At 37.9% G+C, this 27,210-nt stretch overlaps 1 protein-coding gene across 1 annotated transcript in view; it reads right to left on the bottom strand.

The window, feature by feature from the left end:
• The window catches only part of IL31RA (interleukin 31 receptor A), a 54,629-nt gene extending 33,876 nt beyond the window's left edge, over window positions 1-20,753 (bottom strand). Inside the window, exons 1-3 of the mRNA XM_047065001.1 lie at window positions 20,672-20,753; window positions 5,310-5,427; window positions 2,021-2,202 (exon numbers count right to left, since the gene is read on the bottom strand). Of these exons, the coding sequence (XP_046920957.1) occupies window positions 2,021-2,202; window positions 5,310-5,427; window positions 20,672-20,729 (358 nt within the window). The 5' untranslated portion in view covers window positions 20,730-20,753. The remainder of the gene's footprint in view (window positions 1-2,020; window positions 2,203-5,309; window positions 5,428-20,671) is intronic.
• Window positions 20,754-27,210: the final 6,457 nt, after the last annotated feature.

The raw sequence follows: 27,210 nt of genomic DNA, 5'->3' as shown, positions 1-27,210 counted from the left end.
GGATAGATTCCTACGATTTTTCCGCAAATATACATTTTACTAAATGGGTCAGATCTTACGCCAAGGAGAAAGGAGGTAAAACAACCAGAAAATGGGCTGTTTACCTTATCTACTCTACACTCCCCTCAACCCAGAAGTGTCCAGTAGAAAGCATCTTTCATTTTCCTTGAATACTACAAACATTCTCATCCTAAGTCTCTCTCTCTGAAGATATGCAATTTTTTTTTCTGGTTTTAAAAGTAGTATATGCTCATTCTAAAAAAATCTTTTTAATATAGAAAAATACAAAGAAAAAGTTTAAATCATCCATAATGCCATCAACCTCAGAGATAGCCATTATAACTTTCTGGTGTATTTCCAGGCTTTTTTCTATGTAAGTATTTGTATATTTTTAAGCAAATTTTCTATTATGCTAAATAAAACTTTCATCTTTTTAAATCACACTGTGCAATCAGCGTATACCCACTTGCATTAAAAATTCTTCTAAACAATGACTTCAATAAGGTTGTAGGATATAAAATTAATATACAGAAATCTTTTCATTTCTATACACGAGTAATGAAGGAGGAAATACACTTGCATCAATAAGAATAAAATGCCTAGGAATAAATTTAAACAAGGACATGAAAGACCTGTACTCTGAAAACTATAAGACATTAATAAAAGAAATTGAGACAACACAAACAAATGAAAAAATATATACCATGCTCATGGATTGGAAGAATTAAAAATTAAAAAAAAATTTTTTTATGTTTATTTATTTTTGACAGGGAGAGAGAGAGACAGAGCATGAGTGGGAGAGGGGCAGAGGCAGAGGGAGACAAAGAATCTGAAACAGGCTCCAGGCTCTAGGCTCTGAGCTGTCAGCACAGAGCCTGACACGGGGCTTGAACTCACAGACCATGAGATTATGACCTGAGCTGAAGTCGGATGCTCAACCCAGCCACCCAGGCACCCCAAGAACTAAAAATTTGTAAATGTCTACATCACCCAAAGCAATTTACAGATTCCAGAATTAAAAAGATAATAATACTAAAATGTGTATGGAACCACAAAAGACCCCAAATAATGAAAGTAATCTTTAGAAATAAAAATAAAGCTGAAGGTATCACAATCCAAGATTTCAAGCTGTGCTGACATAAAAATAGACACAAAGATCAGTGGAACAGGACTGAGAGTCCAGAAATAAGCATAAACTTATATCATCAATTAATATAAGACAAAGGAGGCAAGAATATACAATGGGGATAAAAGAGTCTCTTCAATAAATGGTGTTGAGAAAACTTGACAGTTTTATGTAAAAGAATGAAAATGAACCACTTTCTCAAACCATGTACAAAAATAAGCTCAAAATGGATTAAAAACTTAAATGTGAGGCCTGAAACCATAAAACTCCTAAAGAAAATATAGTCAGCAATCTCTTTGACATCAGCCTTAGAAACATTTTTTTGGATAGGTCTCCTCAGGCAAGTAAAACAAAAGCAAAAATACACTATTGGGACCTCATCAAAATAAAAAGCTTTTGCACAGTGAAGGAAATCATCAGCAAAATGAAAAGGAAATTTACTGAATGGGAGAAGGTATCTGCAAATGATATATTCAATAAGGGGTTAAAATCCAAAATATATAAAGAACTCATACAATTCAACACCAAGAAAATCACAGTCTGAATTTTAAAATGGACAGAGGACCTGAATAGACATTTTCCAAAGACAAATAGATAGCTAAGAGGTACATGTAGAGATGCTCAACATCACTAATAATCAGAGAAAACCACAATGAGATATTACCTCATACCAATCACAATGGCTAGTAACAAAAAGACAACAAACAGTAAGCACGGGTAAAGATGTGGAGAATAAGGAACTCTTATGCATACTCATAACCCTTGGTATATTCATGACACATATGTACTATATCCTTAAGCTTTGAGTCTACTTTTGTGTCTGTATCTCTTTCAAGAAAAAAAAGGGGGTATCTTTTAATAAAAGAGTATATAAGAATAAAAAATAATACTTACTTATAGCATCTAAGCTCCAATGTGTTATATCAGATTTAATTATACCATCTGCATTTTGAGCTTCCACTTGAATGGTGTAATTATCTGGGTTTGTTATTGTTGGAGGAAGAAAGGAGCAAAAACTATGATTTCCTCTTGTAGAATTATCACTTGGACAAATATCACTTTTATATCCATAAGAGCTTTGAAGGAAAAAGCAATTCAACATGAGTTTAGTACAGCAGTTTGGAAACAAAGCCATACTTAATATATTAAGCATGTATTTGTTAGTTTTACTTTGGGTTTCTCTTGAAGACTATATCATTCAGAACAGAGTGCTCCTCTCCAAATACCTTCCTCATCACTTCCAAGGAGAGTTCCAAGTTACCCGCTTCTTGTCTGAGATGTTATGAGACATGGAGACTTGCTTGAAACTCTTTACATCCATCAAAAACTATACTTGTATTTCCTATTGGTAAGAAATACTGAATAGGCCCTTGAAAACCCCAAATTCTAGTCTTGGGAAGTTATTCTAAAAAGAAAATTAAAATCAAAGAGGATTTATTAAATAAAGTATGGTGGATACATAAGTAGAATTTTAAATAGTTTTTAATATATCTATAGTTATTGATATGGAAAGATGGCCATACTCTATTGGTGGTAAAAAATATGCATATTATATACAGAATAATCAAATTTATACAAACTTATATATTTATATAACTGTTCTTACAGATGTCTGGAAAGGTGCTCAGCAAAATGTAAAGCTGTTACCTTTGGTGATGAAATTTTAAGCGATTTTTTTTTTTTACATTCTTTACATTTTTCAAATTGAATTTTCTACCATTGGCATACACTATTTTCAGAAAACCCATGAAAATTATTTTCCTGATAGAAAGATATCTATCTATCCCAGAGAGATAACTTAAATCCTATCAAACTATAACTTAATGAAGACAAGTACAAAGACTGATAGGTATCAGATGGGTAGGTATAGATATAGTCCCACAGCTCTAGGGATTATGTAGGAGTTGAAGTCGTCAGAAAACAGAAAAAACCCCACCTTACACGGTCCCAGTGTTGGCTGGGGCTGGGAGCAAAGGAGCTTAGATGTATAGAATCGTGGAATTTTGAAAATAGAAAGGACTTTAAAGTTTTTCTATAGTTGTACAGTGCAAAAAAAAATGGCCTCCAGAATAATGTTGAGTCATGGTTACATCACAAACACTGGAAAAAGATCAGGTTTGAATTCTGTGCCTTGGGCAAGTTTCCTAGCCTCTCCTTGCCTGAGTTTTCCCATCTAAAATGAGAATAGTAATATACCTATAGTATAGCACTGTTATGAGGATGAAATGAGCTAATATGCATTAAGTGCTTTTAAAAGTTCAGCCACTTATTCTAAAGATGAGATGTTACTATCATTGTTATTAGTACTATCACTGTAGTTGAATATTTTGCATTTATTCATGCTGTATCCTTGGAGACATATCCTTTTCTTCCCTTTCCTGCATCTTTAGAGCTCCTTCACATCTCAGTTCAAAAGTCACTACCTCCATAAAGGCATCCCAACTCCTTATTCTTCCCCAGGGAAAAATCTAGTCCTATCATTCCTGAGCATCAGTAAGGTTTTTTTCTTCATACCACTGACCCACCATCGTCTGCTCTCAGAGTTGATCACCCACAAGAAACCTTCCCATTCTACCCGGAAAAAAGATTTTTGGTGATAAACTTACAAAGGTACAAGCTAGTATGGGAGTCCTGGAGAGCCCAGAAGACCTGAGACCATGGACAGAGACTGTACACAGGCCTAAGGACACCCAGGCATTTACTCTTTCTACATGACCAGCTCATGAACATAACGACAATCCATAGGGAGTGACAGAAGGGGGTGGGAGGAGTGACTCCTTATAACAAAAAAATAGGAGTACGCTTATTGAGGTTTCCAGATTTTCATTATATTGATACTTTCTATTCAACACTGGACCTAGAACTACAGTCTAGGAGAATATAAGTCATTTGTACCATGGATTATTGGGTCTTTATCATTCTTATTTTCGGAAGCAGGGCTCAGCAAACTAGGCCTACAGGCCCAATACAGCCCGCCACCTATTCTTGATTGGCCCAAAGGCTAAGAACAGGTTTGACATTGTTAAATGGTTGGGGAAAATATATAAAAAGAAAAATACTTTGTGGCATGTGAAAAGTATATGAAATTCAAATTTCAGGATCCATGAATAAGGTTTAATTGGACAACAGTGAGGTCCATTGGTTTACATATTGTCTATGGCAACTTTCCTGCTACAGAAATAGTGTTAAATAGTTTGACAGAGATCCACCTCCCTCTAAGCCTAAAATATCTACTATCTGTCCCTTTATAGAAAAAGTTTGCTGACCTCTGTGTTAAATCATCTCTCTGATATACTCATTGATATATGAGTACTGCAAGGAATAGTGCTTGCTTTTTTCAATTTCTTCTACTGTAAAGCATAAAGTGGATTTCCCCTACAACACTAGTTACCAATTTCCAAGGAGTGGGGAAAAAAGAGTATAAATGAGATCTTGTATTTAAAAACAAAACAAAACAAAACAAAAACTTGGAAGTATAGACTCTTTTTGGAATGGAAAAGATAATCTTTCCATATTTCCCAATGTGGTCATCCTTATTCTTAGGGGAACATGAAGTCCACAAAGGGTTTCATGAACTATTTTCAAAATTTCAAAAAAGAACCCCTGCATAAACTTGCTAAAACATCTAGCTTTTGGCTAGAATAATAATAAAAATTTTATAATTTTTATTCTAATAGGATTAGGATAAAAAGGGATGCTTGAGGTAGTAAGAAACTGGGGAAGCACTGTCCTGGTGGAATACTGTTTAACAGAGGTCACATAGCAAATTAGTGTAAATCTCCCTCTTAGTTCTGGGTTTACGACCCTACTTATTAACATTGCATCCATGAAAAAGGAACAGTTTTAGGACACATTCTGGAAAGAGGAAGAACATAGCTGAATATAGTAAATAAGCAGATTTTTCCACTCTGCTTATAACTGGTGACTGCTCTGAGCCAATCCAGTGCCTCTGAGAAGAGGCCATCATATGGCTATAGCTCCCCTCCCTCCATAGTTGCAGCTCCTGTCAGTATGGCTGCAAGCAGCCAAGGTGTCATCCCAGCCATCAGAGGCTATGGGAGTCACCCAGAAGCTATAATGAGGAGAACATTTCACTTCAGAAGTGATTTGAATCATGAGAGAACCAGGAGTCTCTGCCTCCTACCCTTACTCCCACTGATAGCACACAAGCTCCGGTACTTACTAAGTTCTCTTTACTTTGTACCATGTATAACTGGCTTCTTTCTCTGGACTCCAGGTGCAAGTAAAATTCTCTTCATAGTAGAAGACACAGGAAATGTTCTCAGGTTTAGCTGGCAAAACTAAATAAATAAACACATATATGCATACATACATACACACACAATCATTTCATGAAACTAGGTGGATCAAAAACTGGACTGTTTTGGTTAGTTGATACATAATATAGATTCTCCTAATCAAGGCAAAGCAAAGAATTTAACTTCATCTCTTCAATTACTCCTTTATCTTAAAGAACTAGATTTATACTTTTCAAAAAGCACTTTTTACATTCTTACTCAAAAGCAACATTTGAGAAGCAAAAATTGTATTAAGACACCAGGCAAATACAAAGTGTTAGTGAAATGCTAAGTAAAGCATCAAATGATGGAACCAGTCTGGGTAACTGGGAAATGGAAGATATGTGGAGAAGAGAAAAACACAAAATGTTCAACTATGCCACACTTCAACTTTATGTATCAATAGTTTTTCATCAGAAGATTACATTAATAGAGAAAATTTCTGAAATATTTTACATGTATTTCCATAGTTTATAAATTCTGCTCCCTGTAGTTTTTCACCCAATAACACCTATCCTTCCATAGAGAAAGAAGATACCATCTAGAATACAGATCTAGACCCTGAAAAGGTCCAGAGACAGAATCCATGGGTACATGAACTTAAATGGGAAAAAGTTTTTATCTTGATTTTTCACTAACCTTTTGTTGAAATTAATAATTTTCTTCCCCCATGAATGTGGTCAACAACCTACTTGTGAATTTGTCACCATTAAAAGTCAGGGTATTTTCATTTATATTTCAGTTGTTGCAAATATCTTGAAATATCAAATACTATTGTTACTATTACTACACTAAAGTAATTATTAGGCCTTCCCATTTAATGTATTGATAAAGAAGGACAGGGGCACCTGGGTGGCTCAGTCAGTTAAATGTCCAACTTCAGGTCAGGTTATGATCTCATAGTTTCTGAGTTCAAGCCCCACTTCAGACTCTGTGCTGACAGCTCAGATCCCTAAGCCTGCTTCAGATTCTGTGTTTCCCTCTCTCTGCCTCTCCCCCACTCATGCTCTGTCTCTCTCTGAAAAATAAACATTAAAAAAATTTAAGAAACACACATATTACTGTCACAAATTTGTTTCCTTAATACTTTGATAACATCATTTCAGTATATTTGAGTTTCTTTGTAATCACATGTATATTATTTATACACTTACAAATATTGTTTTGAGAAGTGGTCCAGAGGTTTCACCAAAAGACCAAGCAAGGGGTTAATCATACACACTCATGCATGCACATATACACACCCATAATTAAGAACTAAAGGCAATTTTCAACTAAGGGCAATGTTCAGTTCTGAGATTCAAACTAACTTCCTTTTGAGACTTTGGCAAAACCATAGTCTTAAGAAGCAGGCATTTTTGAGAAAGGAAGACAACTTAGGTTACCTTTGTGTATCAAAGTAAAGCTATAGTGCATCTAGAAAGGAAGTCTCTACCAGACAAGAAATGGGAAAAAGCTCATCACTTCTGGCAAGTAAAATATTGAAGGGGAATATGTGGGGAGATAATGGAAGTAAGGTAGAGCAAAGAGCTCAGATGTCAGTGTTCTTGGTGGAACAGTACAAACACACAGATGGGTCTGTAAAACAGGTCAATGGGGCTGGTGACATACTTCATCAGACACAGCCTGGTGCAGGTCACAAGGCTTTAGTCTAAAAGAAGCCTCATGTTCCACTCAGCATCAACTCCAGCATAATGCAGAACACTACACTGGCAGAGTGTGGGCTGAGGGTAGCTCTTTAGATAAGCTCCATACAGGCAAGTACAGCAGGCAGGAATCCAAAAATCCCTGGTGCCTCAGGTGGAGGGTGGGTATAGATGTGTGACACTGGTCCAGGCCTGGGATTCAGTGGAAGTTCTGTGTACAGGGGACTTCAGGACCACAGGAAAGCAAATAGAACATGAACTTCAGGAATAGGTGTGAGTATGATGTCCCAAAGTGCAGGCAAAGCCAGCTATCTTGCAGCAAATAGCAGACAATGCATGAGACCAAAGCAGAAAGTCCAGAGAAGACCAGAAGGCAACACAAAGGTTTGCTTACATGGATGCACAAGCCCTTGTCCATGGCTCTGCATTCATATAAACCCTGCTCATATACCTAGATACTACCTTATAGAGGAGCAGGAGAAAGGTAGGAACTCTGAAACATGAGCATTTACCCCAGAGAGTGGATTAGCTAAAGGACTGTAAACCAGAAGGAACAGCCAATGTTAACAAATAAGAGTGCTACCCAGCCCCACCCATTACTCAACCCTTCCTGGCTTTCCAGGGGAGAAGGAACTTTTTAGAACTGATCAGATTGATCATAGACTATAAGGATATTATATTTTCTCTGTACACCTAACTAATACTGTATTTACTGTATTAGTATTACCTAACTAATTCTGTATCTCTGTCAAAGGTATTACCTTCTAACAAAAAGGCAGTGGTAAAGGGTTCCAGAATGCAGGACATTCACTGTTCTGTTTAGGTTTAGGATTTTTGAATTTGTGTATATATTCATATATTTTTTCTATGAAATGAGCATTGCCCACATGGTAAAGTAGCCCCTAGGAATGATAAACAAGAATGAGGGAGAGCTAAGTGCCTACACATTGTGTCAATGCTTCCAGCTCTTTCTTGAGAAGCTGCCTTCCTCTGAATCCTGCACGTGAACCCAATCCCTGAAGCACCCATTAGTCAGCAGTGACATCAAAGATTTTCTATCTCGTGCTGCTGGGAAGATGGCAGCATAGGAGTACCCTAAGCTCACCTCTTTCCATGGATAAAACTAGATAAAACACCTAGAAAAAGACCCAAAGATTTATAGAACAAACCCCACAACCAAAGGTAGAGAAGAGACCACATTGAAGAAGATGGACATGCGATTTGAGACCTACAGGGACTGTGGCCATCAGACAGGAGCAAGCTGGAAGCATGGTTAAAGGCAAGAAAAAGACAATCAAGTCAGGGACCCAAAATTGGAAGATGAACCCCCATATCATTTGGCTTTGAAAACAAGAGGAGCCTAATTTCATGAGTTTTTGCAAATAGTGGGACTTAAAGCCTAGAATTCTTAAAATAAGGTGTTCAGCTCTGGAAGAGCTCTGCTGGCATTAGGAAGCTGAGTCCCCACCCTTGAAGATGCAATTTGACTAGCAGCCTGAGCAGATACAGTGTAGAACCAAAAGTTTGAAAAACACTGGGTGGCAAAGAGGAGGGAGAATGATTTACTCACTACAGAGCATGTTCTGAAGAGATAGCGATCTCAGAAAGACTCCTCCAAGAACAAAGGAGCTGGAAGACACCATTTCCCATCCCCACCCCCCAGCATAAACACATAGGCACATGTGGGAACCAGCTTTGCCCACACTTGCTACCTAACGTGCTACTGCCAACACCCCCCGGCCCCATCCTTCACTGGATCTGGCATTTCCAGTCACGCTTGCCTCAGTCTCAGCACCGAAGAGCCTCTCTCCCAGATGATCAGTGCAAATCTCACCAACATTGCAACTCTTGACCTGTGCCTTTTTAGAGCCTTGGTCTTGGTAGCAGCAGACTCTGCAGAAGTCTGAGGTGCACTTTGTTAAAAGTGCAAGACCCACCCATGCACCATTTGTCCATTTACTTAGGCTAGCCAGTACTAACAGCAGAAGTTCCAGGTCTCAATTAGCAAGTAAACCAGCATTTACCTTGTATAAATGCAGGCCACACCTGCCAGGGACCAAGTACTTCCCACAATAGGCAAAAAGAGCCACTACAAACAACTAAACTAAAGGGAAAAGATACAAGAACACAGCAAAGCACATACAACACACACAAGAGAAACTATCTGAAGTGACAGGCCCTGGGAAGCAGGGGACACTGCACTACAGGATACTTAAGGACTTCTTCTTTTTAAGTCCACTACCTTCAAGAGCAGAAGACATAGTTGACTTACCTAACACAGAGAAACATATATAGAGAATTACAAAAAAAATCAGGAGACAGAGAAATATATCCCAAGCACAGGAATAGGACCAAATCACAGCAAGAGACCTAAGCAAAACAGACATGAGTAATAAGCCTGACAGAGAATTTAAATTTAAAGTAAGGATCATAAAGATATTCACTGGACTGGGGAAAAGAGTAGAGGACATCAGTGAGACACTTGACAAAGAGATAAAAAAGAATCAGAGATGAAGGACACAATAAATAAATTAAAAATACACTTGATGGAATAAAGAGCAGGCTAAATGAAACAGAGGAACAAATTAATGACCTGGAAGACAAAGTAATGGAAAGTAACCAAGCTGAGCAAACGAGAGGAAAAAAAATCATACATATTGAGAACAGTCTTAGGGAACTCAGTGACTCCATTATATCTGATAACACAGACATTATGGCGATCCCAGAGAAAGAAGAGAGAAAAAAGGGGGCAAAAGCTTACTTGAAGAAATAATAGCTGAAAATATTCCTAACCTGGGGAAGGAAATATATATCCAGATACAGGAGTCAGAGACCCCCAAAAAATCAACCCAAGGAGGTCTACACAAAGACACATTCTAATTAAAATGGTAAAAATTAGTGATGAGGAAAAAAATCTTAAAAGCAGCAAGAGAAAAGAAGACAGTTACATACAAGGGAAACCCTATCAGGATATCAGCAGATTTTTCATCAGAAACTTTGCAGACCAGAAGGGCATGGCATTATATATTCAAAGTGCTGAAAGGGAAAAATTTGCAGCCAACAATACTCTAGGCAGCAAGACTATCATTCAGAATATAAGGAGAGATAAAGAGTTTCAGTTTCAGACACAAAAACCAAGGCGTTCATGACTACTAAACCAGCCCTGCAAGAAATATTAAGGGGACTCTGTGAGTAGAAAGGAAAGACCATAAATGAGAGTGTGAAAAAGAAGTACATCTGTAAAAACCACTGAAAGGTTTTTTTCACAAAGGATTCACAAAATAAAAGGATGTAAAATATGATACCATATACCTAAAACATGGGGGAAAGGAGTAAAAAATGGGTTCAAACTTAAGCAACCATCAACTTAATACAGACTGCTATATGCATTAGATGTTATGTACAAATCTATGATAACTACAAATTTAAAAAACAGTAATATATTCGCCCAGAATAAACAGGAAGGTATACAAGTATATCACCAAGAAAACCAGCAAACCACGAAAAAGAGCAAGAGACAAAACGATCAGAGAAAAACCATAGAAACAACCACAAAACAAGTAACAAAATAGCAATAAATAACATACAGATCAATAATTACTTTGAATGTAAATAGACTAAATGCTCCAATCAAAAGACACAGAGTGACAGAATGCATTAATAAAAACAAGATCCATCTATATGCTGCCTACTAGAGACTAATTTCAGACCTGAAGATATCTACAGACTGCAAGTGAGGGAATAGAGAAACATTTATCATGCAGATGGGTGTCAAAAGAAAGGTGGGGTAGCAATACTTATATCAGACAAAATAGACTTTATTTTTTTTAATGTTTACTTATTTTTGAGACAGAGAGAAACAGAGCATGAACAGGGGAGGGTCAGAGAGAGAGGGAGACACTGAATCTGAAGCAGGCTCCAGGCTCCAAGCTGTCAGCATAGAGCCTGATGTGGGGCTCGAACTCACAGACCATGAGATCATGACCTGAGCTGGAGTCAGAAGCTCAGTCGACTGAGCCACCCAGGCACCCCCAGACAAAATAGACTTTAAAACAAAGACTGTAACAAAGGACAAAGACGGACACTATATAATTACAAAGGGGACAATCTAATAAGAATATATAACAGTCGTAAGTATTTATGCACTCAATATGGTAGCAACCAAATACATAAAACAGTTAACAACAAACATAAAGAAAATAATCAATAGTAATACAGTAATAGTAAGGGACTTTAAAGTCCCATGTACATCAATAAAGAGATCATCTACACAGAAAATCAACAAGGGAACATCAGCTTTGAATGACACATTGGACCAGCTGAATCTGACAGATATATTCAGAACGCCCATCCTAAAACATCAGTATACACATTCTTTTCAAATTCACATGGAACATTCTCCAGACTAGATCCCATATTAGGTCACAAGGCAAGTCACAACAAATTCAAAAAGATCAAAGTCGGGGCGCCTGGGTGGCGCAGTCGGTTAAGCGTCCGACTTCAGCCAGGTCACGATCTCGCGGTCCGTGAGTTCGAGCCCCGCGTCAGGCTCTGGGCTGATGGCTCGGAGCCTGGAGCCTGTTTCCGATTCTGTGTCTCCCTCTCTCTCTGCCCCTCCCCCGTTCATGCTCTGTGTCTCTCTGTCCCAAAAATAAATAAACGTTGAAAAAAAAAATTTTTTTAAAAAAAGATCAAAGTCATAGCATGTATCTTTTCTGACCGCAACACTATAAAACTAGAAATCAACCACAGGAAAAAATCTGGAAAGACCACAAATGCATAGAGGTTAGATAACATGCTACTAAACAATGAATGCATCAAACAAGAAATCAAAGAAGAAATAAAATTTAGATGGAAACAAATGAAAACGAAAACAGAATAGTCTAAATCTTTGGGATTCAGCAAAATGGGTTCTAAGAGGAAAATTTATAGCAATATAGGCCTATATCAAGAAGCAAGAAAAGTCTCAAGTAAACAACCTAACCTTACATGTAAAGGAGTTAGAAAAAAACAACAAACAAAACTTAAAACCAGCAGAAGGAAGGAAATAATAAAGATTAGAGCAGAAATAAATGTTACAGAAACTACAAAAAATAATAGAACAGATCAATGAGCAGGAGTTGGTTCTTTGAAAAAAATCAATAAAATTGATAAGCGTCTAGGTCATCAAAAAAAAAAAACTCATGAGAGAGAGAACTCAAATAAACAAAATCAAAAATGAAAGAGGAGAAATAACAACCAACACTACAGAAATACAAACAACTGTAAGAGAATGTTACAAAAAATTATATGCCAAGAAACTGGACAACCTAGAAGAAATGGATAAATTACTAGAAACATATAACCTACCAAAACTGAAACAGGGAGAAATAGAAACTTTGAACAGATCCATTACTAGAAAGGAACTTGAATCAGTAATCAAAACACTCTCAACAGAGGCGCCTGAGGTGACTCAGTGGAGTTAAGCATCCCACTCGATTTCAGCTCAGGTCATGAGGTCATGATTTCATGGTTCATACAATGGTGACTTGCATCAAGGTCAGGAAGCCTGCTTGAGATTCATATTCATTCTCTCTCTCTCTCTCTCTCTCTCTTCCTCCCCCTTCCTGCCCCCAACTCATGCTCTCTTTCTCTAAAATAATAAATAAAATAAAATAAAGTAAAATAAAATAGTTAACACCCATTCTTCTCAAACTATTACAAAAAACAGAAGAGGAAGGAAACTTCCAAATTCATTCTATGAAGCCAGCATTACCCAGATACCAAAACCAGTTCAAGATTGCACCAAAAAAAAGAGAAGTATAGGCCAATACCTCTGATGAACATAGATGCAAAAAACCTCAACAAAGTACCAGTAAACTGAATCCAATGATAAATTTTTAAAAAGTCATTCATCATGATACAGTGAGATTCCTGGATTGCAAAGGTGGTTCAACATTTGTAAATCAATCAGTGTGATACATCAGATCATTAAGAGAAAGGATAAAAACCATATGATTATTTCAATAGATGCAAAAAAGCATTTGACAAAATACAACACCCATTAATGATAGAAATCTTCAACAGAGTAGATCTAGAGGGAACATAGTTCAACTTAATAAGAGCCATATATGAAAAACCCACAGCTAACATCATACTCAAGGGCAAGAAATGAGAGCTTTTCCCTAACATCAGGAACAAGATAAGAATGTCCACTCTAACCACTTCTATTCATCACAGTGCCGAAAGTCCTAGCCACAGCAATCAGACAACAAAAAGAAATAAAAGGCATCCATATTGGTAAGGAAGAAGTAAAACTTTCTCATTTGCAGATGACATCACACAGAAAACCCTCAAGACTCCACCAAAAAACTACTAGAATTGATAGTAAACACTTAGGATACAAAATCAACATATAAAATTTGTTACATTTCTATATACTAAATAATGAACCAACAGATTAACAGAGTAAGAAAGCAACCCTATTAACCAGTGCTCAAAAAAATAATAAAGTACCTAATAATAAACTTAACCAAAGGGGTGAAAGACCTGAACTCTGAAAGCTATAAAACAATGATGAAAGAAATTGAAGATGACACAAAGAAGCAGAAAGATATTCAATACTTGTGGATCAAAGAACAAATATTGTTAAAATGTCTATAGCACCCAAAGCAATCTACACATTTAATGCAATCCCTATCAAAATACCAACAAATTTTTTCACAGAACTAGAACAAATAATCCTAGAATTTATATGGAACCACAAAAACAAACAAACAAACAGCCAAAGCAATCTTGAAAAAGAAAAGCAAAGCAGGAGGCGTCACAATATCAGACTACAAGTTACATTACAAAGTTGCAGTAATCAAAACAGTATGGTACTGACACAAAAAAAGACATATAGATTAACAAAACAGAAAAGAAAACCCAGAAATAAACCCACAATTATATGGTCAATTATTCCTTGATGAAGCAGAAATGAATATCCAGTAGAAAAAAGACAGCCTCTTCAATAAATGGTGCTGGGAACACTGGACAGCAACATGCAAAAGAATGAAACTGGACCACCTTCTTACACCATACACACACAAAAAAATTCAAAGTGGTTAGGGGCACCTGGGTGGCTCAGTCAGTTAAGCATCCAAACTTGATTTTGGCTCAGGTTCATCTCACAATTCATAAGTTCGAACCCTGAGTCAGGCTCTGCACTGATAATGTGGAGCCTGCTTGGGATTCTCTCTCCTTTTCTTTCTGGTCCTCTCCTGCTTGTGCTTTCCCTCTTTCAAAATAAATAAATAAAGTTTAAAAAATGGATTAAAGACCGGGGCGCCTGGCTGGCACAATCATTTAAGCATCTGACTCTTGATCTCAGCTCAGGTCATGATCACACAGTTTGTGAATTTGAGCCCCACATCAGGCTCTGTACTGAAGGTGTGGAGCCTGCTTGGAATTCTGTCTCTCCTTCTATCTGCATCTCCCCAACTTGTGCTCGCTCACTCACGCGCTCTCTCTCTCTAAAAACAAGTAAATAAACTTTTAAAAAATGGATTAAAGACCTAAATGTGACACTTGAAATCATAAAAATCCTGGAAGAGAGCACAGGCAGTAATTTCTTTGACATCAGCTGTAGCAACATTTTTCTAGATATATCTCCTGAAGGGAAATAAAAGCAAAAATAACTATGGGAACTGCATCAAAATAAAAAGCTTCTTCCCAGTGAAGAAAACAATCAACAAAACTCAAGACAACCCACTGAATGGGAGAAGATATTTGCAAATGACATTTCTGATAAAGGGTTAGTACCCAAAATATATAAAGAACTTATAAAACTCAACAACCAAAACCCAAATAATTAAACTAAAAAATGGTCAGAAGACATGAACAGATATTTCTCCAAAGAAGACATCTAAATGGCTAGCCAACACACAAAATGTTCCTCAACTTCACTCATCGTCACACACATCAGAATGGCTAAAAATCAACAGCACAAGAAACAACAGGTGCTGGGGAGGATGTAGAGAAAATGGAACCTTCTTACACCATTGGTGGGAATGCAAACTGGTGCAGCCAGTGTGGAAAACAGTATGGAGGTTCTTCAAAAAGTTAAAAACCGAACTATACTACAATCCAGTAATCATACTACTTGGTATTTACCCAAAAAATATAACAACACTAATTCAAAAGGACACATACATCCCTATGTTTATAGCAGCATTATTTACAATAGCCAAGATGTGAAAGCAGCCCAAATGTCCATCGATAGATGAATGAATAAAGAAGATGAATTTTATATATATATAAATATATATATATAAATATTCCACTATATATATAGATATATATGTATATATAGATATATACAGATACAGATATAATGGGATAGATAATGGAATAATATTCAGCCATAAAAAACAATGAAATCTTACCATTTGCAACAATATGGATGGAGCTAGAGAGTATGTTAAGCAAAATAAGTCAATCAGAGAAAGACAAATACAATATGATCTCACTCATATGTGGAATTTGAAGAACAAAACAAACAAGCAAAGGGAAAAGAGAGAGAGAGAGAGACCCAAAGAAATAGACCCTTAGAGAACAAACTGATGATTACCAGAAGGGAGGTGAGGTGGGGGATGGGTGAAATAGGTGAAGAGGATTAAGGAGTTCATTTGTTTTGATGAATACCAGGTGATGTATGGAATTGTTGAATCACTATATTGTACACCTGAAACTAATTTAACACTGTATGCTAATTACATTGGAATTAACATAAAACTTAATTTAGAAAAGATTTTCCATCTTTACTATTTTCATGCTGAAAACCATGACAAAGATGGTGATCTCCAAGTCCAAGTGCTTAAAAAGACCAGCATAACTAGACCTGAACCAACTGCTTCATGCTAAATGGAAATTAGAAGATAGACCAGTAACACATTCTTCTAAGAGCCCACGCAACTTGAAAACCTCCATGGAGAATTTCTTGGGTGAGCAATCAGAATACAAACAGATTCACAACTGTCAGTGGAAACAAGCAAAAGCCTACGAGGCAGTGAACAAAAGGTCATCCCATAATATCCCGAGAGGAACAACTTTCACACTGACCAATTCGCTCTGCCTCCGTGACTCAGAGATGATGGCAGGATACACATGTGTGCATTTGTGTATACATGTGGGTCGGTCTTCAATTCTTTGGACAAGTTTGCTTGAAATATTCATTAAATATTAGCTTGCCCTTCACCCTCCATTTCACTTACACCCATTACACTCACTTTTAGCAGCATTTCAAAGTTGAGCCTTTGCTGGAGAACAAGGAAACAAGAAGTTTTTCTCTGTATCCCCAGGATATTCTTTGGTCTTGTGCTAGTCTCATTTTGGTTTCTTATAGTCCTATTTTATTTCCTTCTCATTCTTACTTTGCCTTGCACTGGCTGAATCCAAAGCCAGCCACAAAATCTCATGTAGGAAGAAGTCCTTATGATTCAAAACCAACCATGTCAAAACTCAATATCTTTACTTTCCTGGTCATCTTTGAATACCTCTCCTTCATTCCTTCGGAAGCTTTAATTAATATATATAAAAGGCATGGGTCAAAACGGGAGTCAAACAGCTTGTTCCCATAACCAGAACCATTTGGTTCCCCAGGTATCAGGAAAGTAGAAAGTGGTTTTAAAAATGATTTTCCATTCCATGTGAGCTTTTTAAAGGAGCTACATTTGTCTTGTCCTTACTGCTTGAAATATGGCAAGAAAGCAATATTCTTATATAAATATTGGTATATGAGAAGAAAAAATCCTGTTCCTCCTACCCTCCTACGTTCTGCAGCTGGGTTCTTATAAAATGAGACTAACAAAAGACAGATTAAAAGAGAAAACAGTTGGGGCGCCTGGGTGGCTTGGTCGGTTAAGCGTCTGACTTCAGCTCAGGGCATGATCTCACAGTCCGTGAGTTCGAGCCCCGCGTCGGGCTCTGTGCTGACCGCTCAGAGCCTGGAGCCTGTTTCAGATTCTGTGTCTCCCTCTCTCTCTGCCCCTCCCCTGTTCATTCTCTGTCTCTCTCTGTCTCAAAAATAAATAAACGTTAAAAAAAATAAAAAAAAAGAAAACAGTTTATTAACATATGCAGTGCACATGATGCAGGATAAACCTCAGTGAAGAATAACTCAAAAAGGTGGTTAAATCTTGGGCTCACATAGTATCTTAAAAATACAATAAATTTGTGAAGAGACCAGACAAAGGAAAAGGAATTTAGGTTTTCAAGGGTAGCAAACTGCAGGAAGGTAAATACATGTGGGAAACTAATGGAGTAGGCTTCATTACTGCATTTGTTGATTCTCATCTACCTCCACATCAAAATAATCCCAATGGCATATTTTGGAATGGAGTATTCTGATCCCCTACTCTAGTATTAGAGAAGAGATTTGTGATGAATAAAATATAAGTTCAGTAGTATCTTCAGTGTTCATCAATATCTCCCCTTCTTGGACTTATGGTAAGATTTTATTTTCTTGCTCCCTTGAAATTAGCCATGGCCACATGACTTGCTGTGGCCAATGACATGAGAGGAGCATTTAAGTTTTGGTGTACAATTGTCCTTTCTCTCCTTCCTCTGTTCCTGCACACACTGAAAATCCACATTGATATGACAGTGTCTTAGGATGGTAGAGCCTTCATCACCCTGGGATCCTACTTACCTCTGATGGACATACACAGTTTGCTGTTCTGAATACTAAGATTTGAGGCTTGTTTATTTTTGCAGCATAAACAAGTTTCCCTGACTAATGTAAAAAAATGGTCTGCTGTGAAAATCCAGGATTCTAAGACTTGGGGGTAGAATTCATTTTATCAGTTTTCTCTTCTCTTTTCATATATCCTCATAACATTCTATCTATGTATTTTAGGTCATTTGAGATTTGTTTTATCACAAACAGGAGGCTGGAAAGAACTGGAAGAAGAAGGAACCAAATCAACAAACAATATTAGGCTTCACTTTTACTTGCTTGCTTTACTTACATTTCCAGCCTCAGTTATCTGGTGTGACCCTGCACATGTCAACTGCTTTTACTTTATGTAATGGAACCACCATGATTCACAGAGCCTATACATCTATCATCCTCCCGTTTCCACATGTTGGCAAACAGGATGCTGATTTTAGGTCTTATTCATGATCTCTAATTAGGATATCAACTCTTCATCTGAAGGCTGCCACAACCTGTGATAGAATAACAAGGGCACTTCACCTCCCTTGTACTTATTACAAAACCCAGGAGTACTGGCAAGTACTCAAGAGTGTTAAGACCTTGAGAAACCAGGAAAGACTAACAAACTGTCACAGACCAGAAGAGACTAGGGAGTTGTGACAATGCAATGCAATATGGTACCCTAAATTCAATCCTGGAACAGAGAGAAAACATTAATAAAAAAACTAGTGAAATCTAAATAAAGTCTGGAATTTAGTCAGTACTAATGTGTCAGTATCGGTTTCTGAGTTTTGGCAAATGTACTATGGTATAATAAGATATTAATAATGGGGATAGCTGGATGAGGGTTATGTAAGAGCTCTCTGCACTATCTTCACAAGCTTCCTATAAATCTAAATTATTCAAAAACAGAATTTTTATTTTTTAAAAATGGACATCTGAAAGCTAGATTTACCATTGGTACATATCTATCCTTGCCCCACACTTTCAAAAACAATCCACAACTATATTCCTATTTCTCAAAATAACTATTTTCCCTATGTGTATAAAAAGGGAAATATTGGGGCGCCTGGGTGGCGCAGTCGGTTAAGCGTCCGACTTCAGCCAGGTCACGATCTCACGGTCCGTGAGTTCAAGCCCCGCGTCAGGCTCTGGGCTGATGGCTCGGAGCCTGGAGCCTGTTTCCGATTCTGTGTCTCCCTCTCTCTCTGCCCCTCCCCCGTTCATGCTCTGTCTCTCTCTGTCCCAAAAATAAATAAACGGTGAAAAAAAAAAAAATTAAAAAAAAAAAATAAAAAGGGAAATATTCATTAACTTCCTCTAAGGGGAATATTCTTGCTTATCAGAGAACTGTCCACATGCAAAAAAAACATTTTTCAAAATTAAAATGTTCCCGATCTCCCTTCTTTCCTATATGCTTATATCACTTAGGTGCTGTTGCAAAGTTAGGTTTTTTTTTTTAATGTTTTATTTATTTTTGAGACAGGGAGAGACAGAGCATGAACAGGGGAGGGTCAGAGAGATGGAGACACAGAATCTGAAACAGGCTCCAGGCTCTGAGCTGTCAGCACAGAGCCCGACGCGGGGCTCGAACTCACGGACCGTGAGATCATGACCTGAGCCAAAGTCAGCCGCTTAACTGACTGAGCCACCCAGGTGCCCCCAAAGTCAGTGTTTTGAAAAGTGTCTTGTAATAGAAGAAAGGCAGGGCTGATCAGAGATCAAAGGAAGGATAGTCTAGAATGGGAGTCTGGTGGAAACTGGAGCCAGTTACATAAGACATGGTACAAGTAAAAGGTAATAAGAGAAGAAGCCACAGATAGGAGACAGAAAAAGGCCAAAAGAGGTTAGATGACACAGAGAGATAAAGGCCTACATGTCTATATTGTCTATAAAACTCCTAAGTACCACGGGAATACCCTAGGGGGCAACAAGGCAGGCCATGGCAAAAGAGAGGCCTGGAAGACATTATCTGCCTCTTGGTCACCTCCAATTACTACGTGTGACAGTATTTATTGTATATGCCTAAATTCATATGTTGAAGCCTAACCCCCAGTACCTCAGAAAGTGACTGTATTTGTAGACAGGGCCTTAAGGAGCTATTAGTTAACAGGAGGCCATTAGGGTAGGCCTTAATCCAATCCAACTGGTGTACTTATAAGAAAAGGAAATTAGGACAAACAAGAGGGATGACCATATGAAGAGGCACCAAGAAGAATGCCATTTATGCCCCAAGGAGAGAGGTGTCAGGACATCAACCCTACGGGCACCTTGATCTTGGACTTTTAGCCTACAAAACTATAAGAAAAAAAAAATTTTGTCATTTAAGCCACCCAGTTTGTAGCTATGACAGCCCTAGCAGAGCGGTACATGACATGATGCCTTCTCTATGTTCCCAGTACCCAATCCCCACTTTTCCTCTCTTAATTTTTTTAACATAAGATGCAATGAAACTAACAGATATTACATCTGCAAGGTAGTTTATGAATATCAGGCACATAGTCTTGAGATGGGCCCTTGTAAAAATGCGGTATTTCATCATTTCCCTTTATATCCTTGGAAATTACTGAAAATACTGTGAAAATATATTTTTTTATTTTTGTGTGTGTTTATATGCAACCACTGCTCCTCACACAAAAACTATTGATACAAGAATTTACTACCACTCTAAAACAGTGGATGTTGGCCTTTTGGGAGGTCTTATCTCCCTTTGAAAATGTGATAGGCCATCTTGCCAAATTTGCATACACATATATGTACATCAACATCTACATACCCACCCACACAAATTCAGGGAGGTCACGAATCCCTTGTTCACCCACATGCGCTCATGGTCCAGGAGGCCCTTTGCACTAAAATTAACAGTTCTTATCCAAAGAAGCTAAAAATAACTACACAATCCATAAAAGGGCACAGGTCAACCTACCTGCCAGGCTGAATTTGCAGAGTAGGAGGAGTGTCCACAGTGCGTGGGCCCACATCATCCCCAAGTCAATGCAGGCAGGCTGAGGAGAGAACTGAAAACGTCATCAGTCAAAAGTTAGTTTCCTATCTCTTAAACAACTCCATTTCCAATGACAGATTCTGGGGGGTTTCAGGCAGAATCTTTTTTTCATCTTACTATATTTTTGGCCATCATCATATAGATCCTTTCATAGTTACTGCATCAACCCCAGTCAACATTTAATTTGTCCATAATTCATTCTACTATGTAATGTGAAAAGTACACCAGCTACGAAAAATATACTCCAGAAGTAAGTACTCTCGGTTGTATAGATCTGAGACCATCATCTGGTGTCTGCCTCAGGCCCTAAACACAGCAGCCAAATAGAACAACTTACAATTTCCCCAAATTGTCATGGTATTTTACATCCCCACGCTTTGTTCATGTGGTTCCTTCTCCCTACAATGTCCTTTTAGCCTCATTTTTGGCAAACTAATCCCACCTTCCAGACTCATCTCAAGGATAACCTTCCCTGAACACCTCCCTGAAGCCTCAGATGGAGTTGGCTAGCCATTTCCTCCCTGGACACCAACTCTTCTCCATGCCACTTATACCTTAGCATGTGTCACCCAGATTGGTGTTTAACAGTTTACCTGTTGGCTTCTCTACATAGTGCTTTTGAATAGTGAAGCTTCTCTTATTTCTCTTTGAAGTCTAACTACTTAAGTACCTACTTAAGGTAGGCATGGTAGGCATACAATACTGGTAATGGAATTGATTAGGACAAAAAGGCTGCTTCCTTCTTATCTCATCCCACGTGAGATGGTGGAATAATCTAAGGGTCAAGCAAAAGTAAAAGCAAGAACTCATTTCAGGAAGAGATAAAGGATGCCACATTTTCATTTGACAGATTATAAGAAAAAAAAGGAGTTCTCAACAAATCATTTGAGAAAAGTTCACAAGCATCATTTCTGGAGAAAACCACAAGGAATAAGATTTTCTCTTACGCGAATCAATTGAAATATCTTACTAATTGAAAATGCCTATGGCAATAAAGCAGAAAGAATTTGGGTCTATAATAATAAAAATACCATCAGGAAACAATGTTTGCTGGTTCCACAATAGCAAATAGTAAACACATGTTACTCAACAGCAGTAGCTATTCTCTCAGGAAATAAATGTTTTGATTTAATGAGCACAAAACAAAGAGAAATTTTACAATTTTTAAATAAAGAATAAATGTGTTCTTTAAAATTAAATGTAATACTAATGGCATTTTTAGTGCCTAATTATTCAGAACATTGTCTTAATTTTCTCCATTTCTTAGCTAGAAGTCACACCTTTATATTAGGTCTAAAAGCATTCTGGAAATGGAGGGAGGCCCAACCATGAAAACTGTATTAAAGCTCAAATTCTCAGTAATTGAGTAAATGAATAATTATAGATATTAAAGCTAAAATTGTTATTCTAACATGGGGTTTTATGTTTTTACAATCTCATCAATGTTAACTGTTGAATATTTTAAAAACAATGGGAATGTTTTTAATGGGAATGAGAACACCCATCTAATTATTTGTGAATTTAAAAAGACCCTTTCTGAAAAAAATCAACAGTACTAAATCATGCTCAGAGACAAAGATAGAAAAACTGCAGTAGTTCAAGAGAGGAGCATTCTAGAAGTTGACACTGCCTGCGTTCTAGCTCTGACTCTCCCTTGAATCAGCTGGTGGCCTCTGGCATTGTGTTGTTCATTCAGCAATGTCCCAGACACACATCAGATGCTTGGAATAAAAGATCATCCTGCCCCCAATTTCACTCTAGTTCAGTGGCTTTTTTTTAATGTTTATTTATTTCTGAGAGAGACAAAGACAAAGAACATGAGTGGAGGGTCAGAGAGAGAGACAAAGACACAGAAGCCGAAGCAGGTTCCAGGATTTGAGCTGTCAGCACAGAGCCGGATGTGGGGCTCGAAGTTGTGAAATGCAAAATCAAGATCTGAGCCAAAGTTGGATGCTTAACCGACTGAGCCACCCAGGTGTCCCTAGTTCACTGATTTTTTTTTTTTTTTAACAAGGAAAGGGGGTCAGAGGGTGGAGAGGATGCCACAGTCCAGAGTGAGCTACTATTACTGATGGCTCCAAATCATATCCCTCCAAATGGGTCTGAGAAGAAAAAAAGAATTGAGAACCATAGATCTACTTGCAGAGACAGAATCATGGATAGTAATAGCAAATACCACATGGTAAGTGCTGTAATTCTAATAGTGCAACGAGAGCAGAGCATCTAAAGAGAGAAATGAGCCAATGACTCATTTGACTCTAATGACTGCAGAAAGCCAACAATTGGTGCAATATGGTGAGTGCCCCTCATTCTACCATTTGCCTATCCTCCAGTGCCTTTTCCACATTCTCTCCAATACCAGAGGACCACCACAAAGAGATTACTTGTGGGTAGTAGATATGAACAAATGTGAGGTGCCTCCCAGGGACTTAGAAATAAGTTCAATTGGGAGTTCAAGTAGCAAAATCTGTGTACAAAGCCATCGTAGTTATCTGTGAGAGTAAACCAGTGGGTAAATATGCAGTTGAAGAGCTTGAGTACACTCTAAACTCCAGCCAAGAAAAATCTGGGTGTAACCTCAGGTGGACCTGGAAAACCATCATTGTCATTTAGTTGCAGGAAACTACTTGACTAATTATATCTTAAATGGAAGGAGACTTTGAGAACAAAAAGGAGAGCTCACCTCAGACCTTAAAACATTGATGGTTAAAAAAGGTAGAAGTTGGTAGAGTACTATCTCCTGGAGGAAATGATGAAACTTCCTGGTACTGCAGTGATATACTCCAAAAAAGGCAACTGCTAGACGTAACCACAATCTTGATGAAAGAAAACTCAAAACTACAAATCTCCACCATTGCTGTGATTCTGTGAATACTTCTCTGATGAATGATTTAGAGGAGGAGACCCTGAACAAGGGATGTGAGTCATTACAAAGACTATCCTCTCCTTCTTTGGGCACACAGTACAGGTGTCACCTGTCTAAACTCTTCTTATCATAGGAGTCATATCCTTAGTGCCTCTTTTGACCAATTAGAATTCCTGGTTTAAAATCTGGGATGTAGCACTAGGTGGCTCAGTTAAGCGTCCACCTTTGGCTCAGGGCATGATCTCATGGTTCATGGGTTCGAGCCCTGCACTGGGCTCTGTGCTGACAGCTCAGAACCTGGAGCCTGCTTCAGATTCTGTGTCTCCCTCTCTCTCTGCCCTTCCCCCACTCGTGCTCTCTCTCAAAACTAAACATTTAAAAAAAATTTTTTTAATGTTAAAATCTGGGAAAACCCTGAAGGAATTTCATGGCTATTCTTCCTTTGTTAGTGAAACAACTTTTACACAAGATGACATTATTGGTGCATCCTGCACCAATGATGGCACTGCAAAGATATGAAGACCACATAATGTTCAAATACCTTTAAATCTCTAGGCAGTACTACAGCGACAGATATCACTGTCAATAGTGTGATACTGCTTCCTAAAAACCCAGAGCACTTTGTGGTGTCCAACAGATCAAACAAAGTGGTCCTCATGAACATGCAGGTAACAAAAGCTTTAGTTCCAATAACAGAGAAGGTGGTGACTTTGTTAGCTGTGCTATCTCCCCATGGAGAGTAGAGTAGAGTAGAGTAGAATGGATCTACTATGTAGGGGAGGACTTTGTGCTCCGCTGTTTTAGCACATTCCCTGGCAAATTGGAGAGAACTTTGACAGTTCAGGAGGAGGGTGTGATTGGTATCACATATCACCTTCATCAGAACTGGTAGGCGGTAAAGATAGATTCCTAAGGCTCTGGAAACTTTTCTTTTAAAACTTACTTGAAAGCATGTGCTTACATGAAGACATGCATAAATTATTTCTTTTTAGGCTACCTTTTCTAAGCTATTGTCTGAATTTAGGCACAAGAATAATTTCATGAAAATCTGTATTAAAAAAAAACCCACATCAGTCTCTTGAAGTCTTAAATGAGGTAAATTAGCCTTCCTAAATCTAAGCAATTCCAGGTGTACCAACACTCTGGGCCACAGAAAATTCAGAAAGATTATGCCTTGCTCTGGAGGAAAGCAAATCATTTCCTGTACTCCCTGGTCATCAGCCCTAACTTCTAAAATGCAGCAGCTTTGAACAACTGTCTTCAATAAAAGGTCACTTCCTAGAAATATACATCTCATTATGGGACCTCAGATGAATACAGCATTTAATGGAGACCCAGAATTCTCAAATTCCATGTTGGACTAAAGGACTCTGAGAATATATAGTGATGCCACTTAAGTAACCTGTGGTGTCTTATCCTTAAAGGTATAAACACAGTAATAGCTACTTTTAGAAGGACTGGAAACAAATCCAAGGAATTATTACTGGCTATGCACACTGACTGGGGACAAGAAGCAAGAAACAAAGGAGGAGATACTTCCTCTGCCAGTTTCTGCTAAAAATGCTAACATGTTAAATTATCTCTGCCTTACTGCATCTTATCTCATATGACCAAAGCAAAAGAAATAGTGTGTGGGGGGGTTTACTGTCTAGCATTCCATTATACACACACACACACACACACACATACACACATACACACACACACACACACACACACACACACACACACACACAAAGGTGTCCTTTGGCAACTCAAAAGTTCCCACTCAAGGGTGCATCCTAGATGCAAACTTTCATCTGAATACACTTGTACAAAAATGTATGTGTTTTCCCAGCGCTGGTCCTACTTTCATTCATTCATTTATTCATACATTCACTTAATGTATGTTGATATCCATTCTGTGTCAGAAACCATGCATAGCATGGAATTGGGTTTTTAAAGGATGGGAAAAGAAGGAATAAATTCTAGGGACAGCACTCTGGCTGCAGGTTTAATTAAGAACCCGTGAACTCTACTGATGGGAGAGAGGAAGCAAGCAGCAAGCTGCCCAGCCTCATTCAGTTCCACCAAATTCCTTAACTATGTATAATAATGGTTGTTAACTAGACTTATTGTGGTGATCATTTCACAATATATACAAATATACATCATTATTTTGTACACCTAAAACTAATGTTATGTGCCATTGTATCTAAATGTAAAAAGAAAAAGCTGTCAAAATACCACATTCAGTTTCAAAATCTATAAATCCACTCAAGGTGCCTTCATACAAAGAACATTTTGAGATACTAGCAGCAAGATTGGCAAAAACATAATTGTGATGTGATAGTGAGAGTCCCCAATGTGCTAATTATATTACACAAATTATATCTTGGTCTACTAAAAATCCCTATGGAGAAGATATTATTATCTCTGCTTTATAGATATGGAAGTTGTGGCTCAGTGATATTATGTAACCAGTCCAAAAATCATTTAGTTTATAAGTGGCATCGCTGAGATTCAAACCCATGACTGTCTTATTCCAAAGCTTAGACTCTTTCTACCAAAAACAGTAGCTATTAGTGATTTACTGTCCCTCAACCCTGCTGCCACAAAACACCAATACACAAAAGAATCTTCCTTTGAACCTTTCTTCCTAGGTTTAATTTTCTCTAGAGTTTCAGAAAGATAAATCCATTATATTCACATACTTTCACCAGCCCCTGACCTCTGGCCCCCATGATTTCCACCCCTGCTGCAGCATTTTAAAACATTAACTGCCAAAAGGGGCCCCTGGATGACTCGGTCAGTTAAGTGTCCCACTCTTGGTTTCAGCTCAGGTCATGATCTCACAGTTTGTCAGTTCGAGCCCCACATAGGGCTCTGCAGTGAAAGCATAGAGCCTGCTTGGGATCTCTCTCTCCCTCTCTGCCCTTCCCCAGCTTGCTTTCTCTCTCTCAAAAAATAAACAAACATTAAAACATTAGCTGCCAAAAGATGAGATTCCCTGTAATTACCAAAGAGCAGTCTAAGGAGTAATTTATGTGCTGGGTTCTGACCCATAATTTCACTGAAGCAGAAAAAGACCCTCACATAATAGAAAAAGAGGCCCAATGTGCAAGGATTGGAGTTATTAGACTCTGAATGTGGCACTCACCTCTCTGTGGTATCCAGAAGATGTCCTGCCGGTTCAAAGGATCCCCATCAAAAGTGCTCTGTTCCCTACAGACCATGTTAGGACAGGGAGTGGAATTTGGAATTTATCTACATAGAGATGTTTGACTATTTCCTCTCTGGTTGTCTGGGAGCTTTCTCTTTGCTTTTAAGCAAAGCCCAAGCCAGTGTGGCACTTAACCCATTTATGCTGGGAAGTGAAGTACATTATTGTAACTGGAAAAAAATGTGCTTCTGTGAGAGTACTCAACTTTACAGGAAAAATACCATCTGAAAGTGTCATAAACAATTAAAAGGAATGACTAAATTTTAAATTTTCTCTTCAGGAAGTGATTAAAAATGTGGTAATGGGTGAAATGCTGAGAATATCTTTAGCTAGAAAAGAGAAATAGAAATATGCATCATGTGATCATCTTTAAATGAAAGAGATGAAGGGAAG

Source organism: Lynx rufus, unplaced genomic scaffold (assembly GCF_022079265.1).
Source record: "Lynx rufus isolate CCGP_SWC_20201006 ecotype Redwood Valley unplaced genomic scaffold, mLynRuf1.p SCAF_1, whole genome shotgun sequence".
Classification (NCBI taxonomy): domain Eukaryota; kingdom Metazoa; phylum Chordata; class Mammalia; order Carnivora; family Felidae; genus Lynx; species Lynx rufus.
This window is presented reverse-complemented; position numbering and strand designations above follow the sequence as displayed.